General features: G+C 40.8%; 1 protein-coding gene across 9 annotated transcripts in view; it reads right to left on the bottom strand.

Annotated features, from left to right (window-relative positions):
- Positions 1 to 512: 512 nt before the first annotated feature.
- Positions 513 to 23690, bottom strand: part of LOC135416077 (G patch domain-containing protein 2-like) — a 303891-nt gene continuing 280713 nt past the window's right edge. For all 9 annotated transcript variants that reach the window (XM_064658776.1, XM_064658778.1, XM_064658779.1 and 6 more), the window contains 2 exons: positions 20602 to 20693; positions 513 to 15528 (listed from right to left, as the gene is read on the bottom strand). In XM_064658776.1, the coding sequence (XP_064514846.1) occupies positions 15356 to 15528; positions 20602 to 20693 (265 nt within the window). In that variant the 3' untranslated portion in view covers positions 513 to 15355. The remainder of the gene's footprint in view (positions 15529 to 20601; positions 20694 to 23690) is intronic.

Raw genomic sequence — 23690 nt, 5'->3', positions numbered from 1 at the left:
ACAGCTACTTGTATATTTATTTAGGACAGCCTCATGAGAGTTTCAGATGTTGTCTTGCTTTGGAAACTTTATTAGCTTTGATGTTTCTCTTCAAACCCGCAACTGCATTACCCCACACAATGTTTTAACTCTCACAACACTGAGCAGATTTGAACCCTATGGAAAGACAGAAGATCTGGAGTTTACTGACCTTCACACCCCATTGCAAAGTCCACCTTTCACTCAGACTTATGTTGAATGAGATGATATGAGTAATGGAGTATAGTATTCATATGGATATAAACTACCCAAGGAAAGGCCTAGCCAGCCTGGCTCTTTTTCCTCCTTTATCTTGCCCCTTGTGTCTCACAGCTTTGCCCCTTTGCCCTTGTTTTGACACTTTCCTGATCCTCCCACCAGGTGACAATTTGAATTTTAAAGCCATTTACACTCCAAAAGGTGCATAATCAGATTTTTATCCCGTACTTTTCTGATGTGACTTTTTTATTATGACATCAAGTACTGACCCATAATAAGGATGTAAATGCCCACTTTAATGTCTATTAGCAGTATCTGCAGATGCATATAAAATTATAGTATCATCACATAAGTACATATTAACCTCTTGAGCTCCATGACAAAGTCTCCAGGGAACACTGTATTCCAATTTTCAATTACCAGCAGTAGTTCAGTGACAAGCAGTAGAAGTTGTACTCATCCATATCCTAAACACTCAAGGTACTTGCAGAATGACAGAGTAGTCACATTCTGAATACACCAGTTCTGGTGCTTCCAGTTGCTAGCTATCTGTGACAAGCATCTGGGTTCTTCCCAGGAACAAATACATAATTACATTTAAGTACATATACAGGTGGGATGTAGCTTACCTGAAAAAAAATTTATGGTTTTCAGCAAAGTTGTTTCTGAGTCACAGGGTAGTGCACAATCATCACTTTATCCACAGCGATTAGCAGAGAAAAGATAAGGTGTATATAACATACCATGTGCCATCTGCCATCTTTTATGTTTTTGTTGAGCAAACAATGCACTTTGCTCAGAAAATGCCCATTTAGCATAGGTGTGAGATGCAATGTGTGAGCAAGGAATTATGTGGTCCACAGTACTTTATTGCAAGATTAAGAAAACTAAAATTGCAGCTACCTGTCCAATCCCAAAATGGTATTAATAGAAATCCAAACATTCTGATTTTCATGTTTCAGGATAATGGTATCTGTTTACATCAGAAAATGGGTATTTAGCTGAAAACAGAGCCTGCCAACCCACATCTGACAAATGACCACTATAAAAAAATTGGAGAGGGAGGTTGTTTGTGTTTGTTGTTTTTTTTAAAAGGATGCACTAGTTTCTCTAGAAGATCTAGACCTGACAGTCCATGGAGAACAGAACAAAACACAGGATATTAAAGACAAAAGTTAGTATTTTTTCCTTTGTATGTTTCTCCTTCTTTGCAACACAGCTCAGTCAGATGATTGATCCTGGTTCCAAAGAGGAGGTCTCTGTCCTGAGGGCATTTTTCCCAAAATATACACTAAGATTTCTGATATTTTAAAACTTTGCTGAATTGGGCATTAACAGGCAGCCTATCACTTGTTTAACAACAGCCAGGTTTTCTTCACTGGACAATCATTACTTTGGAGTTTAGAGAAAAGAATCAAGAGGACAACACTTGAATATCACTGCAAGACACGAGTTAATATTCATGTCATCCTATTATGTTCAGGTAGAAGTATATAAAGTGTGACTGCTCAATAGCAAGTTTTCACCTACCTATTGCTCTTTCTCAAGTTATAGTAGACAAGTTATTTCATGGCAGATTCTCTGCAATACCATGGATTTGGGCTGCTCTTTCAATTCCCTTAAGTCCATCCAGAAATCATAGTATTTCCAAAGACAAGGCATTTTTGGGGAAACTAAAATACCTTTATAAGGAAGCCCCAATACAAAGTGAATACATACCAAAAAATCTTAGCTCAAAAATAAATAATATATATATACAGGCATATATATATCTGGTTACAGATAAAAATACTCAAAAGGGAAGAAAAGAACTGTCATCCTAAGTTGCCCCTCGGTACATACACTTTACAATAATGCCAAATCAAATGATCACACAATTTATTATTTTGAGAATCTAGCTTCATACAGAGCACAGAACACACATCTCTAGAGAGGTGAGGGCCAAGAATTGAAGGAGATTAGCAGCAAATGAGTCAGACCCAAAGACAGAAAAGAGAAAGCTGGAAACAGTCGAATTCTTACAATGAAAACAACTGACCACCAGCCCTGGGGAGACGCCTGCCTGCTGCCATCTCTCTCTTAGCTGAGAAGCCAGAGAGAGACTTCAGCAATGAGGACAGCGGTCCACACCTTATCACTAATTGTGGCTGGATTTGCAGAAGCCCTGAGCACTCATAGCTGCTATGGAACTTAGTAGGAAATGTGATTTGAACCTACAAAAGGCTACAAAGTAAGCCACTCCAAATTGCCAGTGCCTGGGTATCTCGTCTTAGAGATAACGCCTGGTTTTTGCCTCAGTCCTTCTGACTTAAACTCCTTATTTATACAATAACATCTAAATGCTCAGCACATAAATTCATTAACATTCTAAGTTGCTATAGCAGGAGGTACCCTGAAGACACTAACAAGGAGATTACTTCTTCCCTCTTCAGAGTGGAGTCTGGATGCTGTGCAGTAAATAAAGCTTGAAGTCAGTCTAAATGAGGAGGGAAAAAAACAATCAAAGCCAGTAGCTGTACACTCAGAGACCTCAACTGTCCTACACTAAGGCGGGAACTTGGTGTGAAAGCGGGGGATGGAGGACAGACAGGCCAAGACACACAACCCTCAAATCCAACAACAAATCATGCAAGTGCTTGACTGCATTGTACTGTACGTGCATGAGGGCACTGATTACAGGAGTTTGGGCCACTTGAATTGCAGCCTTGTCAACAGAGCTCAACTTTGTTTTGTTATTTGGGGGGGTGGTGGTGCTGAAGAAGGTACTTGTTTAAATGTCTAAATAAGTATGTATAAACATGAAGCCCATGGTTTAGAGTCATTTAGCCTGTCACTGTGGTGAGAAGAGTTTGAAATGCTACCTGCCTCAGGTAGCCCTGTGGTAGCCTCAGCACCACTTGAGTGCAGGACAATGGCCAGACTTCATGGTCCCTTCTCCCCACCTGGGAATTAAACCCTGCACTCCTCACTCCCATACCTTTCTGTCTCCACAGTATCTGAAAGGACCAGCATGGGATAAAGGGTTCCCAAAAGCTCCCCTTGCTGCTCATTGGACAGCTAAGAAAGAAAACACAGGACTTCTTTCACTCACCATACAACACTCAGCAATAAGAGCGTATGGCTTCTTAAAATGGGACTGCATGTTTCCCCATGGAGGATGCCTAGGTGAGTCCAAACACTTGCGAATTATGTGGTGAAGCAGAATGAAGAAGAGTCCTAAGACAACATCGGTGAACGTCTCAGGATGCTGGTGTCAAAATTACTAGGAAAACAGGAGTGTCAGTGCTGGCATTAGTTTATCAGAATCACTGGTCGGCCATCACTGTACCTGCAGGCAGTCTGAACTACAACACTTCTCAGAGGAAGATTTCTCCAATCTTTAGGTACAATTCTCCAATCTCTAAGTACAATTTTACAAGTGTGTTTTGCAAAATCTGTGTGCTATATCTGCCTAATGGCAGCAACTTCTGACTAAGATCTGCTCATGTTCTCATCTTTAGATACCTCCCTCTGAATCCACTACTAGAAAAGAATTACATTAATATCATTTACCATTTTGAAACTCTGTACTATGTTCCATTAAAAACCTATTACTAAGCATCTGTCCTCACTGGAAAATTGCTTGACTTCAGTAGAGAACAAAATTTGTACCCCCAGATTTGAAATACCCTTTGTTTAGATGTGAGAAATTCTCCATTAATACACAGCAAGCCTGCTTGTATTCATTTGTAGGTTCAGTTGATATTTCTGAGCTGGAAAAGCATGAAGCAAGCACAGTCTGAAAAACATCAAAAGGCTATCACAGTCATCCCTGTTACCAAATTATTCACTGGGGTTCTAATTTTTTACAATTTATTCATTGGAACAGTTAACATAGAGGGATTCCTGTCTTGTTGTTTCCACAATGTGCATAGCTACCAATACTGGTTCACGAACATGGGCAAAAGAAAATTCAAAGTCCAGTGCTCATTTGATCTTTGAAGTCACTGTTATCATAATAAAAAGAATGATGCCAATCTATCTTAAAAGGATGTCAGTGCTGGCAAAATGAACAGATATCTATTAAACTATCAATTGAAACTGACCTGCTCATTTAAATGAAATCCCCTGTGGGACTGGGCAGATCCGAAGGAGTGACTTGGAAGTGAGAGGCTACTTAAACTCTGAAATTGTTTCAGATTCCGAACAGGGAGCATCTCACTTGTCTAGAGACAATATCCTGACAAACTGGGAAACAAAATCATTACATAACAACTCCAAAGAATGGACATGATAAATTACCTCAAATTCACTCACGTTTGCAATTCAAAGGAAGAAAAGCACAGTAACTCCCTGCAGACTTTCAGGTTACAGGTTATACTTAATGAAATGGTCAAGGAAGCATGCAGATTAATGGACATTCCAATACTGTAAATCTAGTTAGATGTCAGTGAAATCTCTCTTCCACCACTCTCAACTCAGTTTGCTTTATATCAGATAAAACAATTCTTTCGTATATTGATTTATTTCCAGTTTCTATAATCAGAAGAGAGATTCCGCAAGAACCTCATTCAGAGAACACGCATCATGTTTTAAGACAGAAGAATCTTTCTTATTTACATGTTACCCCTAAAAGAGAGTCCTAAGAACCCAGAGTCCAATCCCTAACAAACAGTTAAATTTTATGACCCATAAAATATTTGGGACATGCACAAGGCTGCTCTTTACAGATCTTGTGTAGACTTGTTTGTGAATTATCTCTAGGTAAGCCCTCTGTGACAGAAGGAGGAAGCTAAAATGCAACTGATGGTAGCTTCGCCTGTCTGGTGTTGCCAAAACTTGAGAGAAAATTCAATGGTTTCAGCAGTGCACTGCGTCTCTGGTCAGTCCAGATCAGTCTCAGTTCATGGTCCTCTTAGAAATGCCTTCAGCAATGAAGTCTCACATGCACCAATCTAGGCTTTAGCTTCAAGTTCATTTTTATGCCCATCTACACAAGACAAGAAATTGCCTAGCATTTCCATTTCCATAGAACACTTTCTATCACACAGACAATAATTAATGATGCGATAGATTTTGGAACAAAAAAAAAATTCTTACTTTCTAGGATCTTGTGCATTGAAAAGTAGTGGTGAGAACTTTAGGTTCAGAGTCAACTGACTGAATATCACCTTCTATGGTAATGTTACAGTAGTGTTTGGGCAGCAAAGGCTAGCATGACACTCATATGAAGCCCGAACAGCAGTATAAGAACACTCTGTAAAGAGTTCTATAAGTGACTCTTACAGTTATACTCTGTAACTCTAAAGAATACTCTAAGTGTAGACACTAGCACTGAATGCATATGGATGTGAAATACTGGGGATTTTCATGCAGGAGGAAAATTAAAGGTTAAATGACAAGTTTTCAGTGTGAAGCTTATGAAAAATTACTTATATGGGTTAGTGGATTACATAGGACTTGCTGGGTGTGTATAGGTAGTTATACATGTCAAAAAAAGCCTAATTGTAAAGAAAGAACAAGACTTTTCAACCTTGCTGAAAAGAAAAAAAAAAGCAGAGTAAGAAACAATGTCAGGATGTTCATATCAGGAAAAAACTATTCCAAGAAAAGATGCAATTTACTTATAAAGAGAGTAATTAATAAGAAAACTGATTACAAACAAAGATGAGCTAATTCTTACTTGATGCTTTTAAAGTCAGGACATGTCCTTGTAAAAATATCATTAAATCCACTTGCAAGATAAATACTATAGCCAAAAGGTTTGCAAAAGTTTTCTCCAGCTTTGAAAAAAGTTTGTACATCTTTTTGAGACTGGACACTGGGTTAAGAGAACACCAAAAAGAGCATCATTATAAAACTACTTCAGCCTTACAATACCCCCTAGGTATCCAAACCCAGTCACTGTGAGAGACAGACTACCAAGGCAGACAGATCTTTGGTCTGACCCAGTACAGCCTTTTTCATGCTGTTCATCCCATTTCCTTCAGACGTTACAAGGACAAGAGGGCAGCTTTACAAAATCCTGATCATCCTCATAATACTGGCATCTCTGCTTTAAGACAATGAATACTCTAGGTCATAACATGCAGGGCTCAGCAATATTTTCCTGATTGTCTGCAAGTATATATATATTGCATCTTTCTCTGACATAACACGCTCTACCAGTCCATTTCCCACTTTTACCAATCCTTTAAGTTGGTATAAGAATTCTCTTTCCCTAGTACGTCAGGTAATACATCTCTGTCAACTCACTGGACTCACACTAACAGGCATGTTTGCAGTTGGGAAGGCATTCTACCCACACTGAAGTTGAGAAGGATGTTGAAGGTTCCCTCTGTCTCCACAACGTAAGTCTGTATTGTACATCACGTGGCTGAGGGCCAGCCATGCGCCCGTCTCCAGGCATTGGTACCAGTTTAGTCTCCCTGCACTTGCCTATGGCACTGTTCACTTTCTTAAGAATGAGATGCTTAGGTATAATTAAGACATTATGTTCTCTGTGCTGAGTTCAATCCTTGTACTGGGTAAAAGTTAATGGCCTAAGATAATCTTGTCTTACCTTCTGCATAGCAAGAGTCTCCTTATGCTTAATGCCTTAAGAAGCATTGCTGTATTTTTCCCATATTTGATGGCATAAAAGGAAGCTTTCTCATCATAAAACACAAACTGGAACAGAATACAGAAGACAAAGACATAGTAATGAAGTATCACACACAGAACCGAGTTTGTCCTCCTTTGACAGTCTCCTAACAGACTATTAAAATACATTTTCTGAACAAATGATTGGTAGCGTCCTTCACTTTTGCTTCAGTGAAAAGTACTCAAAAGCAAACTGTTGAGGAACAAACTGTTCCTCAAGACAACAAAGCAAGGCTCTTATCCACTTGATATAATTCCTTTTCAATATCCAGGCACACATACTGTTTTTTGTAGCATCTTCCTTCTTCGGTACAGAAGGGGTTACAATAAAAGATGCACTCAATCACCTTTCTTGTTGTCCGTCCTCCAATTTCCCTTCTCATCCTCTGCTCAGGATCTCTGCAACATCCACAAAATAACCGCAGGAGTTTCTACAGTTTGAAGGGCAGCACTGACCAACTCGATGTCATTATTCAGGAATGATGCTGGCAAGACACACCTCTGCATACCACAATTACGAAGCTAATCTATCACTCAGTAGCACTAGTCCCAGCCTCTAACAAGTTTCTCTCCAGCTGCTGTTTTGTTGCCTTCTTCACTCTTCATTGTACCTTAAAATCACAAATCCATCAGGCCAGAAACTACATTCTTTTAATTTAAACTTCTCCAGTACCTACCAAATTAAGTATTAAGCCTGACTAGAGCTCACTGGAAGTACTGGAAACATGCAAAGAACTACTCAGAAACGTGCCCCTCCCAGCTCTTGATTTCTTTTTCACTGAATGTCCATCTTCTCTCTGTACATAAAAGCATGTCATTTTAACATGGGTCTCTGTCCTCTATGAAAAAATGTGGCAATTGCACGAGGTCCCCAGTGACAAGAAGGGGTACGTATACATCATCTTTCTAAAAAGACACAAAGGAGTATCTGTGGAATGATAGGCTAGTCATCCCTACCTCAGTCCCTTGCAGCTTTATGAAGCAAGTTCTGAAAGCCATTTCAGGCACCTAAAGGACAAAGAGGTAACTAGGAACAGGCTGCCATATTAAAAGAGGGAAAATCAAGCCTATGAACCTGACTGCCTTCTATGATGAAATGACAGACTCTGTGGATGCATAGAGGGCAGTGAATGCTGTTTACAATGACTTCAGTAAGCCTCTTGATGCAATCTCTCACAGTATCCTTATAGCCAAATGGGGGACCTATGGGCTACGGACCAGTGAGAAACTGGCTTAAGTGCCAGGTTAAAAGAAAAATGATCAATGTTTTGAAATCTGCCTGATGGCCAGTTATGAAAAGCATGCCTCAGAAGACAATACTGAGATCAATACTGTTCAGTGATCATTAGTGACCTGGTGGAAAAAGACAGAACATAAAGATCAGAAAAAACAGCATGTTAGGGAAGGGAGCCACTGATATGCTGGAGGGTGGGGGTACCACCCGGAGGGACTTTGACAGACTGGAGGAATGAAAAAACAGAAACATCACAAAGTCCATGTATAAAATACAATAGTTCAGCTGGAAGGGACCTAAAATGAATACCTAGTGCAAATGACTGATCACATCATGACTAACCAAATGTTAAAATAAGGGCATTGTCCAAATGCCTCTTAAACAAACAGGCTTGGGGTATCAACCATCTCTCCAAGAAGCCTGCTCCAGTGTTTGACCATCTGACTGTATAGAAGTGTTTCCTAATGTCAAGTCTGAATTCCCTCTCATGCAGCTCTGAACTATTCCCATTTGTCCTGTCACTAGATACCAGGGAGAAGAGTTCAGCATCTCCCTCTCCGCTTCCCCTCCTCGAGAAGCTGTAGAGAGCAGTGAGGTCACCCCTTAGCCTCCTTTTCTCCAAACCAGACAAATCCAGATTCCTTCACCAGTTCCCATAGGACATGCCTTCCAGCTCCTTCACCAATTTGCTGTTTTTTATTTGCTCTGTTTTAAAATTACATTGTGAGCCAGTCGAAGGAGGTGATTGTCCTGCTCTGTTCTGCACTGGTGCAGCCTCACCTTAAGTCCTGTGTGCAGTTTTGGGTACCACAATATAAGAAGAATATAAAGCTACTAGAGACCATCCAAAGGAGGGCCACGAAGCTGGTGAGGGGCCTAGAGGGGAAGCCATATGAGGAGCAGCTGAGGTCACTTGGCTTGTTCAGCCTGGAGGAGACTGAAGGGAGAACTTCATCACCATCTACAACTTCCTCATGAGGAGAAGTGGAGGGGCAGGCACTGATCACTTATCTCTGGTGACCAGTGACAGGACCGAAGGGAATGGCCTGAAGCTGTGTCAGGGGAGGTTTAGGTTAGATACTAGAAAAGGTTCTTAGCCCAGAATGTGGTTGGGCACTGGAACAGCTCCCCAGGGAAGTGGTCACAGCACCAGGCCTGAAGAGTTCAAGTGTTTGGACAATGCTTTCGCTCACATGGTGTGATTCTTGGGGCTGTCCTGTGCAAGGCCGGGAGTTCATAGAATCATAGAATCATCAAGGTTGGACAAGACCTTTAAGATCATCAAGTCCAACTGTCAACCCTGCACTACCACTGTAACCCCTAAACCATATCACCCCATGCCAGATCCAGATGCCTCTTAAACACCTCCAAGGCTGCTGACTCCACCACCTTCTTGGGAAACTTATTCCAGTGCCTGACCACCCTAACAGTGAAAACAAATTTTCCAATATCTAATTTAAATCTCCCCTGTTTCAGCTTAAGGCCATTCCTCTGGTCCTCTCACTATTACAGGCATGGCAGAAGAGACTACAAACTCCTTTCACGGAGCTGTAGAGAGTGACAAGGTCTCCCCTGAACACTGAGGGGTGCACTCAACCCCCACATCCAGATAATGAGTAAAGATGTTAAACATGACTGGCCCAAAAACCGAGCCCTGGGGAGGGGGGCCCCAGTGTTCCTGGGGAACACTGCTAGCAACTGGTTGCCAACTGGATTTAGCTCCATTTGCCAAAATTCTCCGAGCCTGGCCATCCAGCCAGTTTTTTACCCATCAAAGAATGCACCTATCCAACCTGCAAGGAGACAGTTTTTCTAGACGGATGCTGTGGGAGATGGTGTCAAACACTTTACTGAAGTTTAGATAGACTGTATTCACAGCCTTTCCCTCATCTACTAAGTAGGTCACTGTCACAGGAGACCAGGTTAGTCAAGCAGGACTTTCCTTTTGTAAACCCATGTTGGCTGGGCTTGACCCCCTGGTTGTCCTGCATGTGCTGTATAATGGCACTTAGGATGGATGATCTCTTCCACAGCCTTGCCCAGAGGTTAGGCTGACAGGCCTGTAGTTCCCCAGATCATCCTTTTTGCAGATGGGGGTTCCATTTGCTAATTTCCAGTCAGCTGGAACTTCTCCAGTTGACAGGACTCCTGGTAGATGATTGAGAGTGGTTTGGCAAGTTCTTTCACCAGTTCCCTCATTACTCTGGGGAGGATCCCATCAGGGCCTGTAGACTTGTGAGTGTCTAATTGGCATAGCAGGTCACTAATCATCTCCTCTTGGATTACAGGGGCTTCACTCAGCTCCCCATCCCTAACTTCCAGCTCTGGGGCTGAGTATCCTGAGGACAACTGGTCTTGATATTAAAGCCTGAGGCAAAGAAGGCATTAAGTACCTCTGCCTTTTCCTCATCCCCTGTCATTGTACTACCCTCTGTATTCATTATGGAGACACTCCTTGATCCTCCTTTTGTTGCCAATGTATTTATAAATACTTTTTTGTTGTCTTTAACTGTAGAGGCCAAATCAAGTTCTAGTTGGGCTTTGGCCCTTCTGATCTTCTCCACACATGACCTCGCAACATCCTTATAGTCCTCTCAAGTTACCTGACCCTCCTTCCAGAGACAAAGATTCTCTTCTTTCCCCCTAAGTTCCGGCCTAAGTTCTCCGTTTAGCCAGGCCAGTCTTTTTCCCCAATGCCTTGTCTTTCTACACATGGGGACAGCATGCTCCTGAATATTTAACAATTCCTTTTTGAAGCACATTCAGCCTTCCTGGACTCCTTTGCCCTTCAGGACTGACTCCCAAGGGACTGACTGTATCAATCAATCTCCTAAACAGGCCAAAGTCTGCCCACTGGAAGTCCAAGGTGGAAGTTCTGCTGGTGCCTCTTATTTCAACCAGTACTGAAAACTCTTAACATTTCATGGTCACTATGCCCAAGACAGACACCAACCACCACATCACCCACCAGTCCTTTGCTGGACTTGATGACCCCTGTGGGTCCCTTGCAACTCAGGATATACTATGATTCTATGATTTAAAGGACTTTAAATGCCTTTCAGTAGCACCCAGTATGATCTTCTCCACAATTTTTCCAGGTACTGAGGATAGACTAACAGATCTGTAGTTTCTTCGGTCTTGCTTCGTGCCTTTCTTGTAAACTAGAATAACACTAGCTAGCTTCCAGTCAACAGGAACCTTCTCAGACTCACAAAACCTCAGGTAGGTGATTGAGAAGGGTTGTGCTCTAACAGCCCCTAGCTTCTGGATGAATTCCATCTGTCTTCATAGACTTCCAAACATTCAACCGGTCCCTTGCAATCTCAGTGTACACAAATGGAAAGCCACTATTCCCACAGTAACGGTCATCCAGATCAGAAGACTGGGCAGCCCAAAGTCTGTCAGTATTATGAGAGATTGAAGCAAAAAAATCACATTGAATACCTCCACTTTTTCTTCACCCTGATTTGTCAGGTGATCATCTTCAACACATATTGGTCCAATGTTTTCCTTAGACCTTCTCTCGCTGTTATTGGACTTCAAAAAGCCTTTCTTGTCTGACACACCACCAGCCAGTTTCAACTCTAATTAAGTTTTGGTCTTTCGTATTTTCTCCCTGCATATATGAAGCACAGCTCCATAATCCTCCTGTGAAGCCTGACCTTGCTTCCAAAGATCATGCAATTTCTTTTTCTTCCCGAGTTCCAAGAGGAGTTCCCTGTTCTGCTAAATTGGTCTTCTGCACTGCTTGACTTTCAACAAAGGGATTGCCTGCTCTTGTGCTCTTAAAAGGTGATTCTAAATAACTGACCAGCCCTCATGGAACAGCACACTACTATCTCACTGAGTAGCCTAAAATTAGCTCTCTTGAAATCCAGGGTAGCAACTCCGCTGACCATTTTCCTCATTACATCGAAAATTTTAAAATTACCCATTTCATGATCCCTGTGGCCAAGGCTGCCACCTACCATCTCTCTCAAGTCCTTCTCTAGTCATAAATAACAAGCCTAGGTGGGCATATTTCCTGCTTGACTCACTGAGTACTTGTGATGCAAAATTACCTTCACCATACTTCAGGAATTTCCCAGACTTGCTTGTCACAGCAGTATGGTATTCCCAGTTCATATCTGGGAAGCTGAAGTCTCCCATAAGGACAAGGAGAGTAGACGATTGGAGAGAAGACAAAATCGGAAAAAGACTGGGGAGTCCTGGCTGACAAGAAGTGGAACATGAGTGAGCTGTGTATCTTTAAAGCAAAAATCACATACTGGACCATCTTGGTAGAAGCACAGCTACCAAATCTAGACATGTTATTATTCTTTTCTACTCAAGTAATCCACATTGGAAGCAGTATCCTTCACAGCGAGTACTGTGTGAGCAGAGTGTGAGTTCTAAGAAATCTGCCTTAGAGAATAAAAGAGACAAAGCCACGAACGTATTTTATTCATCTAAGAATGCTGCAGATATTAAAATCTGTATCAACTTACTGAAGTCTGAAGATAAATTTTGATAAATACCCAGGAGTAACAAAATACATGATTCATTTAGCTTGCCTCAGGAGAATCAAATTTGGTTGAGAATGCAACTGACCTGTAAATGGATTCTAACGTAGAAATAGGAAAGACAGGGCAGCTGCAATAATTTGAGTCTCCTGATGCTTCCAGAAATTTGCCATAGTAGGAAGTATGGTCTGCCAAGACAAGACCTGCCACAGTTACTCTTCAGTACTGCCACAGGTACATTCAGCCTTTCAGGACAAGAAATATCTCCTAGGAGCTTACAACCTAAGTAAGGGCTTAACCAGATAACAGTGCTACTGACCTCAATAGGAAAATCTGATAAATTATCTTTGTCCCCAGAGAAAAGTCACATGAAGCATGGCAACCCACCTCCCACCCACTGCAATGAGATGAAGGCTCTGGATTCCCTAACGTTTTCTTACACAAGTTTTAAAACCATCATGACACCACAGAAGAAAAAGAACTACTCTGGACAATACGCAGAATGTAGCAAGATACATCAGAATTGGTTTTAAAAAGAGGAATACAAAGGCTAAATATAAAATTTTTGCTGAATGATCAGTAATCTGAGTAAGTCCGTTGAATAGACTCAACCAAGAGAGATTGTGGAGGGTCCTTTGTGAGATCAAACCCACTCATCAATTTCACAAAAGCTCTTCTAGGGAACCACTCCCTGTCACTGGAACAGCATGCAGTTTAGATTACAAGGCTTCCAATCCTAAAATTTATCTGCAGGTTGTCAGGAGTATGTGACCACCTGTATTCACGAGTATTAGATAGACAAGCTACTCATCTTCAGATTTACCTTCCCCTCACATGTTCTAGATTAAAGGCCCTCCAGTGCTGAAACTTCTTGTGCTACTCCTTAGACACAATTGCTCAAAATAACTACAAATAAGACAAACCAATGACTACTTCAAAACAGGAGCACTCCTTCCTCCACAAAAGCCTTACAGCTTGCCCTGTAATCCAAACAGACCTCTGTACTCCTCCTTTAAGGTAAAAATGTGCCACCCTAAAAAAAAAAAAAAAAAAAAGTTTTGAGATGGATTTACAGTGACAGATCTGACAGTTTGCTTGGGCTGCAAAATATAAATCCAATTTGGATATCTCCCCAGGAATAAGTAGGTATTAGGGGATCAGACACAGACAGTATGTCTGTAGTATAACCAACTATATTTGTCAATTGTGATTTAGCAAGTCATTCAATTTCTGTTTTGTGTATGTTATGACCACTTAACATTTTAATACAGAGTTAAATATAAATCACTGCTTCATATTCTCACAATCAAATCTGTCCCTCAGCTATTTGATTTATAAGGCAGAGCAGAACACTGCAAAACCACTAAAAACATGCAAATTTTGTTGTCTGCTTAAGGGTGCTAGCTGCACTTCCACAATCAAAATTAATTTTAAAAGTTTAAATGGTCCTGTCTGAAAGCTCCACACAATGAAGAAAGCAAAGAGTTCTATTCATACAAATATATCCCATTTTTACAGGACTTAAGAAGCTGTGAGGCCACCTGTTCCTTGACGCATGCTATGCAGGTATATATTCTGAAAACACAGCCCAAGATAAGCTCCAGAGTTATTTAAGGAAAGAGAGGGAAGAAATCACTGTCCAATATATATTCCGCAACACAGAAGGTAACAGCAGACCAAGTGGAAGTTCTATGAAGAGAATCTCTTTAGTGTTCACTGCAGTGTAATGTGCAATCATCAGCAGGTGGAGACACCCCCAGTAGGTATAGCAGACAATACTTGTGAGGGGAGGGAAAGCAGGAGACAGAAGGAGTCTGATCAAAACCCATAATGCTCTGAACTCAGGTGACACTTTAGGTGGCTTTTTTGTTCAATGGCATGTTAACTTCAACAGCAAGCATCCTTTAGAAACACTAATAGAATTTTTTTTAATTTATACACTGAGATATGGAAGTGTTGTATATCCTCTACCATACTCCAACGACATTGAGGGACCCAGGTTCCTTTCCAGGACACCAGCTTACATATTTATGCCAAAGTAGTTCTCCCAAATCCTTATCCAGTAGGAGGTTTAAGAATGAACATGCAATACACAAGACTAAAGACATTCGGAACAAGGGAGAAGGAAAAGGTCTAATGGATGATGACACTGCCAGTGAGCCAATGGCAATTTCTACGTGGACAAGCACCATATTTCCTTTGCCAAAAGCAACATGATTTGAGTCCATTAGCACATGGCCTGAAAACCTTCTGCTAACATAGAATTCAGGTTCCATATTTCAACCTGTTTGCATTTCCTCCTCATTCCCCAGCCAAGAAATCCCTCTGGCCTGGAAGAAAGCAGGGAGAGAACTCTGCCTCCCTGAGTGGCAGTGGGACTTGCACCCCCAAAAATGCCAAACACACAAACAAGCATCATGTCCAGGGGGTGAATAAAGATCTGAAAACCCAAAAGAATCTGTACATGACCTATTACATATAAGCTGGCATCAGGGAAAGAGATGAATGAATAATAAATACAGCAATAGCAAGAATATTTTTAAAAGCCGCTGCGATCCCAACAATGATTACCTTTTCCTAAACATAGAGTCACAAACATGACTTAGGTATGTGGGGCACAGAGATCAGTCTGGATGATGGCACGCATCACACACCAATACTGAGGATACCACTACTACCAAACAACATGTTTGGTGCAGATACACACCAGAACCAAACACTTCCAAAACCGAGCAAGCTTTTATAGTTGCAATGCGTCCTTTTAGCTGTATCCAAGGCTCTTCTCTGGTGGCATTTTAAAAAAGTTACTGGAGGCAGCAATAGTAGATTTCTCAGTTGCTGGTGTTTTCCCAGTCCACTCAGAGTTCTGGGATCTCAAGGATGGTGTTGCTGGTAGCTCTGATTCTGCTGCATCCATGTGGACAGATAAAGTTGCTGGAATATAAAATTGCAGGAAAGGGGGAACAGAGGAAGAGAATAGGGAAGGGCAATTAAAAAAAAGTTAGAACAAGTGACTTCATGGCAAACGCCTCATATATATAATTTCTTTTATGAAACTGTTATTTATTGAGTTCCTACAAGTTTTCCATCCAAATTCCTTTGAAATACAGGTTCTCGACAGCATTAACACCTTCACCTTAATGAGTCACACATTCAAAACTCTTAATTTCCCTTAGAGTTCCTGTTGAAAATCAAGAGCTTTAGCTGTCCCATATTTAAACTGAATCAATTCACAATCACTCATCTGAAGATAAATTGAACTCTTTGCAAAGACTCAATTAACCCTGTATCTGAAACTTTGAAAGTCTCTGAAGGCATGGCAAATTTCAGGTTGCAAAGCTCCTTTAGAGAGGAAAACATACCTCTCCTTCTCACACAGTAAAGGCAGTAGCACGAACCTCCACATATATCCAACATGGTAAATCAGCATATTATGACAAGAAGCTACTTGCCAAGCTAGGTTGAAATCCATTCTCATTTTCTCAGTACAACCACTGCTTCAAATGGGACAGATTATAATAGCACAAGAGACTTGCAGATCCATAGTTCAACCCAACAGTCAACACAAATTACAAGAAGGATTGCCAGAAACCTAGAGATATGAGAGTTTACTCCCATTCTCAGTATGCTGCAACACTCAATCCCCACAACCAGAACAGGGCAGGGTAGAGTAATTGCCATAGGAGTCTTTGGGGCAAACAGATTTTTTTTAACAAGTAACTGCCTCAATACAAAACACATCTCTTCTTCATTGTAGTCTCATAACAGATAATAATTGTTTGTGTGTTTTAATTACAAGTTGCATCTGCTGCTCTGTAGTGGATGAAGGATAAATAGGCCTCAAGGATAACAAGCCTCAACTAGAGGACTAATTGCTTTGAAGTTTAAATAAAAAGTTGGTTCAATGCTTGAAGTTCCACACTCAGTAGACCTGGAACCCCAACAATGCTGCTTCTGCACATTCAAACCAGTGAGTCATTCCCATACAGCCACAACAACATAGCTGATAACAATATATTGCATATTTTATGTCTAGCCCACCAACTTCTTCCATCTGAAGGTCATATGAAACATGAAAAAAAAACCCTCAAAGTCCTTAAACTAACCAATACTACACTATGTGACCCTTGTTAGCAGCCTCCCCACACAGGCTCTCCATCTTTGCTCATAAAAAGAAAAAAAGCAAAGGACTGAAGCAGGCTTCTTGCTGCTGGGTATGACAAACCACCACCCTGACAAAGAATGAATGATTAGCAAGAAATACAAAAGGGAAAATTCACCAAATTGCTAGTACTCATCAGACTGGTCTCTGATAAGCAGTTTCACAGGCTGCTAACTGGCACCTTTTAGAAATTAGTTTTTCACAAGCTAAGTGCAAATACATGACAAGGCAGACAAAAATCTATTTATGCAGATTTTTACCCCCAACTCACTGTAAGAGCTGAAAAGGATGCCAGTTACCACGTGCACTGCTACATACCTAGTGGATTGAACCACATAAACACTAAAAACATCAGTGTACAGATCGACAGTTGTTCACCATTTATGGCACAACCATCTGTACTTGCAGCCTAATCTGGCAAAGTGAAAACAGACATGACAGTCTTCATCAGATCCCTTTCAAACCAAAGAATAACTACCATGAGAATAACATTTCATGCAGTATTTCTCAGACAAGTCCTACTGTGCAACTGGGGACATTATTCCAAATCTACTGTACTGCAATGGAAAGTAACTAAACACAAGGACACTACCCATGCCTTCAAAATCTTAGATCACTGAAAGCTCAAAGGAACTTTCTCACCACAGACTTTGTTCCTCCCTAGGCACTGCCTTTTGGTCATTAAGCTTGATGAACCTCTGGTCTAATCCAGTACAGTCAGTCTTAACTTCCTCCAGATTTCCTTATTCTACTGCCAAACTACACCAGTCAGACTTTTGTTCTTAGCCGCTAAAAGCCTTATGCTTTAGGGCTCACACTGTTCGATTGTGTAGTGTAGAAGACACTAACTTTAATTTTCAATCTCTCTGAACATTTGCATGTTTGCTCAACTTAATTTTGATAAGTCACTTACTGAAGTGCAAATTAATTCTGAATTTCTACCTACTTTTTGTTGCTCTCAACAGATACCTCAGTTATGGTATTTAGGCCCATTAGCCTCAAAGAGCAGGATTAATACCAGAAGTTTAATACTATAACAACACAATAGAGACCTAAGGCACTTCTGCTACAGCAGTGCATGTTTTTTGATGTTCATACAGGGGTCTCTGGCAAAAGATGCTTTACCAGAACTTATAAATACTCACATTCATGAAAGTATGTGAGAGGACATGGAATAAACTTTGTTTGTTTGGCTCCCAAATAAACATTATCTCTAGCTCCCTTCTCTCATTCCTGCACTTAGAAAGGAAATAGCATCCACATCTCATCTGCCTTTTATTAGCGTCTTCTGATTTCAGCCAAATTCGACTCAAAACTTTCTGTGGATAGTGGGGGGGTGAGGCGACAGGGGAAGATTTGTAGCTGCATGTTTAAGAAAGAAGCTAAATTCATCACAATGACAGGGGATAGTGTTGGCAGAGATTTGAGCTATTTATTCTTTTAGGAAAATCCTATAAAGAATGACACGAGAAAGCCTCTATCTGCAGTCTTGTTCATCACACTGGTGAGGAGTCCGATAACAGATGTATGCAGTAGCGTGATTTAGTGCCGGGAGCTGGCCCCTGATGTGTATTAATACAGCGGCAAAGCGGAACGAGCTCCTCTTCATCACTCATCTCTATAAAAGAGGTGGAATCCGAGATGGCCCGATGTTAGGCAGAGCAAGCCCATTTGTTCTGCTGACTGATGAAGCCAGCTCAGGCTGTGTCCTTCACCTCCACGGGGCACTCAGGTTGCAAAAAAGAAGATCACTGAAGCAGGACCTGGTCAACAAGTGAGACGAGAGCAGCTGGACTCAGCTAAGTAGATATTTAAAGGTGAAGAAATCCAGCACTTCATGTGCCTGCACTGGTAGGCAAGGGCCTCTGTTCTGATTCACCTGTGCTTCACCTTTTGCAAAGGAGGTAAAACACCACAAACATAAGCATCTGTAGTGAGAAAAAGAGGCTGCCATGATTCCACAGGCATAGGGGAACCCCAGTATATGGCATTTATGCAGGGGTGAGTAGATGCATGGCAAGGGAGAAAAATCTTTATCTATTTCATCAATATCTAACAAGCACAAGAGTCTCCAGATAATTCTACATTATTGCAGAGTAATACAATGTATTTTTTTAGGCCTTAGTAATTCCATAGTAAGACCCCCTTTGACAGAAATAATATCAGATTTCAGTACTTTCCAAGTTACATGTCCAGGTTGTGCTCCAGCTACAACTGGGAGTCTGTTGTAGAAAGTCATCTAGGACACAGCTTCAGTTATCCAATCATAAAAGTTTCCTTCCAAAAGTCAGAATTGTAGCAAACCCTGCCCCGTAGTTGTTCACTTTGCTGGGGATATTTCTAAACAGGGTCTAAGGAAGAGATCTTTACCATTTCTGATCATTGCAGCACTTGTCTCTTAAAGATCAGTACAAGCAAGTCCATATTCTAGTTACTACACTCATTCCTTATTTTGTAATACATAACTCTAATTTTCTCTCCCATCCATAAAAAGAAAACTTTCCAAACCCCTGTTGCTATTTCCACTGCTAAGTTCTACTCTAGATGCAGTTTCAACTCTTCAAAAAAGTGTTCGCTGTACAATTTGCCTAGTCAGGTAAGTACAATTTACACAATATTCTGAAACATGTAGGCATAAAAACAGAAGCTGTCCTTATAGAACGTGACCACCAATGCAGTACAGAATACAGTCTGAACAGTAAATGAATGGACAGGTAACAGGGGACAGAGATATTAGCATTCATACAAAGAAAACTTAGTATTCCAGTGCTAAAATTCTGTGGTTAGATACATGATTTTACTAACCCTTTCACTACAGAAGTTTGAATATCCCAAAATGGAATATACAAAAGCCAGGAAAGAATATCCTAAATAAAGCGTTGATAACAGATGACACTTATGCTGAGCAACAGATTAATAATGTTCTTTTCTCCTCTTTTTTAATACAGAACCTTTCAGACGGTTTGTAATTCAGATCTGTGACCTGGAGAGAAAGCACAACTTTCTTTCCTACTTCATTATTTTACTGTCTAACCACCAGCCCAAGAAAGAAAGACGAACTTCATTCCTTTTATTTATCATCAGTCTCTTTGGCCTTCCCCCTGTTTTCACATCTCCATTCTTCCCATCAGCTTACCCACTGCCTTGTTACTGGATTACAAGAACAATTTTTTAATAAACTAGTTGGAAGAACGTGTTGCTTGATAGTCACAAGACAGGATAAGGTGAGAGGCCAGAAAGTAGCATCCTAAACTCCTCTGTGTTCTGCAGATTAAAACTTTCAGATTCTGATGAGTCATCAATCACTTCCCAGAAATATGCCACATGAAAATAGACCAGCGTTTTAATGACTACATCCCTAGAGCACGAAAAAGAAAAAAGTAACTATTTTCATCCAGAAGAGTAAGACAACCTCCAGGGAATAATAGGTGGTCTCATCCAGTGATGACAGAAAAACTGCCAGATTTTTGCTCCTGTGAAAGTATCTACAAATACCCTGACAAAGGGCATCAGAGCCACCAGCTAATGCCAGCCCAACACTGAAGGAACACACTGTGCATACTGATCAACTCCCTATTACCATGGACTGCATAATTTAGGACAGCAGAAATAACGTCTTAGGAAGAAACAGATTACTATCCACTATACAGTGAAGTACCGTAAAATATATTAGCCTAGCATAGCTACATCACCAAAAATTTGTTTAATAGACAGCTTTTGATGCTATGCAAAACCACACAATATGCTCTCTCACACTTTTCGCTAGTTTCAAACCAAGGTAACGCTACTTTTGCCTGTGTCACTTTGCTCAAGAGATACATGACTTAAAAATGTTGGCAAGTTACCTGATGTTGGGCTAGACATGGAGGCTGCAGCTGGCTTTCGTTTCCTCTTGATGTCCCTTGAATATGGTGGTCCCAGGTGGACACTTGTTTGCCTATGGAGAAATTAAAACAAATTAAACTCTGTCCAAATATTGTGTTTCTGTAAGACTGACCAGTCACCTCCAAATCCCATCTTCCCCTCAGCCTATCTAGTAAGCAGGACAGGGAAAAACTTCTCAGGGAAGTTTTGATCACATTCTTTGTTAATATACCATTATGCTCCCTCTTCTTTTAAGAGCTCACACACATAAACTGCTCAGAAGAATAAATTCTTAGCCTTTAAGGGATCTAGTTTTGCATTAACTTTAAAATAACTCCTTGCATACATAAAGATGTAGATCAAGCAGTGATAAGACACGTCCCACCATTACTTCTACATAAGCATAACAAATGTCTGCAAGATTGCTCTTTAAAGAAACTGTGTGATATTTGCTCCCTTAGTCAAAAATTATTTTGCAATCTACTTAGTACTATAGTCATCTTAGAATGTACCTATAATGCCAATAGTCCATGCATATTGTTTCCACCACAGCAGTAAGTTCGTACAGTTAGGAATGCAATGCTGTCTCATGCATTTTCAAAATCATTATTTCCTTATCAAAGTGCTGTGAAAACAGCTGAATCTGGCTTATGGTAATACAGACTTGTTGCACCTCTAAACTGGCTGAAAGGCATAATCTGTTCCATTAATATCAACTGTTAAGTTTGAAGCCTACTGATGGCCATTGCAGTTTAATCATTTGACAATTAACAAGAAACCTGCATTGTCGCGACTGACTTGAATTGAGAACTCCTCCAAGTTCTAGATCTAGGAAGCAGAGAAGTTTAATTCAGAAACAACAGTCTCTACAGCAGACCAGAGAACTTTATCAAATACCATCCATAATGAACACAAATGTGTCGGGTTCAAATCCCTGCTTTGTCCCATATAACAGTTGCTTTGGCAGGTTCCTTGGTCACACTCAGCCTCAGATCTGATGTGCAAAAGGCAGAACTACAGTGCAAATAGAATGCATTAAACACTGGGAGGTGCTCACACGGTACAAAGATTGGAACCATATAAATTTGATGATTAAGTAATGAAAAGCTTGTTATTTTGATTTTTTTTTAAAAAATCCTGAAAGTTTAACAAACACTTTTATAAAGTACTGAAATCTTCTACAGATAACAAAAGGAAAAGTTCATGGGTTTTTACTTCTGTGCCAAAATCGTTTAAAAAAAACCCCCAAACCCCAAACAGCATATTTAGCATATCTATAATTTTAGATGGTGACTTTACAAAAAACCAAAGTGTGCTGTTATATCTCTACAGTGTAGAGAGCACAAAAAAATTCCTATACCAGTCCAGTCTATAAATTGTTTGAATGCTGCTGCGTCTACCTACTTACCTGTAAAAAATGCACAACCACAAAATAAAAGACATATCTACCCTTCTGTCTTCTCAACTAAACTTCAAAAGTTCTACAAGAAGTCTACAAGATCTGTCCTCTAAATCTGACATTAAGGAACAAAAATTTTTAAACTGTGCTAAGCTTCACTGACAGCCAATTTTTCAAATTTGGGAACACAGGTTAATACAAACAGAAGTCTCCTGAGGGGATTGAGCGTACCCTCAGTAAACTCACAGACAACATTAAGTTCAGTGGGAGCGCTGACCTGCTGGAAGGTAGGAAGGCTTGGCACTGGGATCTGGATAGGCTGGATCGATGGGGCGAGGCCAGTGGCCTGAGGTTCAACAAGGCCAAGTGTCAGGTCCTTCACTTTGGCCACAATAATCCCCCACAGCACTACAGGCTGGAGCAGAGTGGCTGGAAAACTGCACAGCAGAAAAGGACCTGGGGGTGCTGGCTGACAGCCACTTAACGTGAACCAGCAGTGTGCCCAGGTGGCCAAGAAGGCCAATGGCATCCTGGCTTGGATCAAGAATAGTGTGGCCAGCAAGACTAGGGAAGGGATCGTCTCCCTGTACTTGGTGAGGCTGCATCTCTAGTCTTATGTTCAGTTTTGCGCCCCTCACTACAAGAAAGACATTGAGGTGTTAGAGTGTGTTCAGAGAAGGGCAACAGAGCTGATGAAGGGTCTGGAGGGTAAGTCATATGAGGAGTAGCTGAGGGAGCTGGGCTTGTTTAGCCTGAAGAAAAGGAGGCTCAGGGAAGACCTTATTGCTCTCTACAACTACCTGAAAGGACATTGTAGACAGGTGGGGGTCAGCCTCTTCTCCCAGGCAACCAGTGACAGGACAAGAGAGTGCAGCTTCAAGTTGTGCATGGGGAAGCTCAGGCTGGATATCAAGAGGAATTTCTTCAAGGAAAGGGTTGTTAAACATTGGAATAGACTGCCCAGGTAGGTGGTGGAGTCACCATCCCTGGAGATGTTCAAGAAACGACTGGATATGGCACTTAGTGCCACAGTCTAGATGACAAGGTGGTGATCAGTCAAAGGTTGGACTCAATGATCTTGGAAGGTCTCTTCCAACCTAAATGATTCCGTTATTCTGTGAAATGCTTTCAAAAATACTGGCACACCTATAAACTGCATATTCAAATCTTGTGTTTGTACACTGAACCGAATAACCTTTAAGTGACTTTGCATATCCTAAAAACTGCTTTTGTACATGACTACAATAGCAGCTATATAATATTTTAGCATAGCTTTACCATGAAACATCTAAGAACACATAGCCCGAGGAAAAGATTCAGTTTTTTTATTTTGCATCAGTGACACAGTATTAGATTACTAACTAGATGACTACATCATTGTATATAATAATCCAACTCATTTTAAATAATAACAACATTATTATTATTAATAATAATAATAATAATAAAAATGCTCCCTTTAATTTCATTAATTTACGCCAACATTAGCCATCTGATCCTTGGTGGAGAATCAGTATGGACTAGGAAAGAATCATGCACTATCATTTCCGAGAGACTTTATGCAATTTTTCCCAGTTCACAAATATTACAGCTAGGTTTTGAATAAGAACTCCTGGCTCTCAGCTACATGCTCAAACCACATCTATCCTTACCTGATGATTACACAGGGGG

The sequence above is a fragment of the Pseudopipra pipra genome, chromosome 6 (assembly GCF_036250125.1).
Source record: "Pseudopipra pipra isolate bDixPip1 chromosome 6, bDixPip1.hap1, whole genome shotgun sequence".
In the NCBI taxonomy this organism is placed as follows: Eukaryota; Metazoa; Chordata; class Aves; order Passeriformes; family Pipridae; genus Pseudopipra; species Pseudopipra pipra.
The sequence above is the reverse complement of the archived record's forward strand: the minus strand, read 5'-3'. Positions and strand labels throughout refer to the sequence as shown.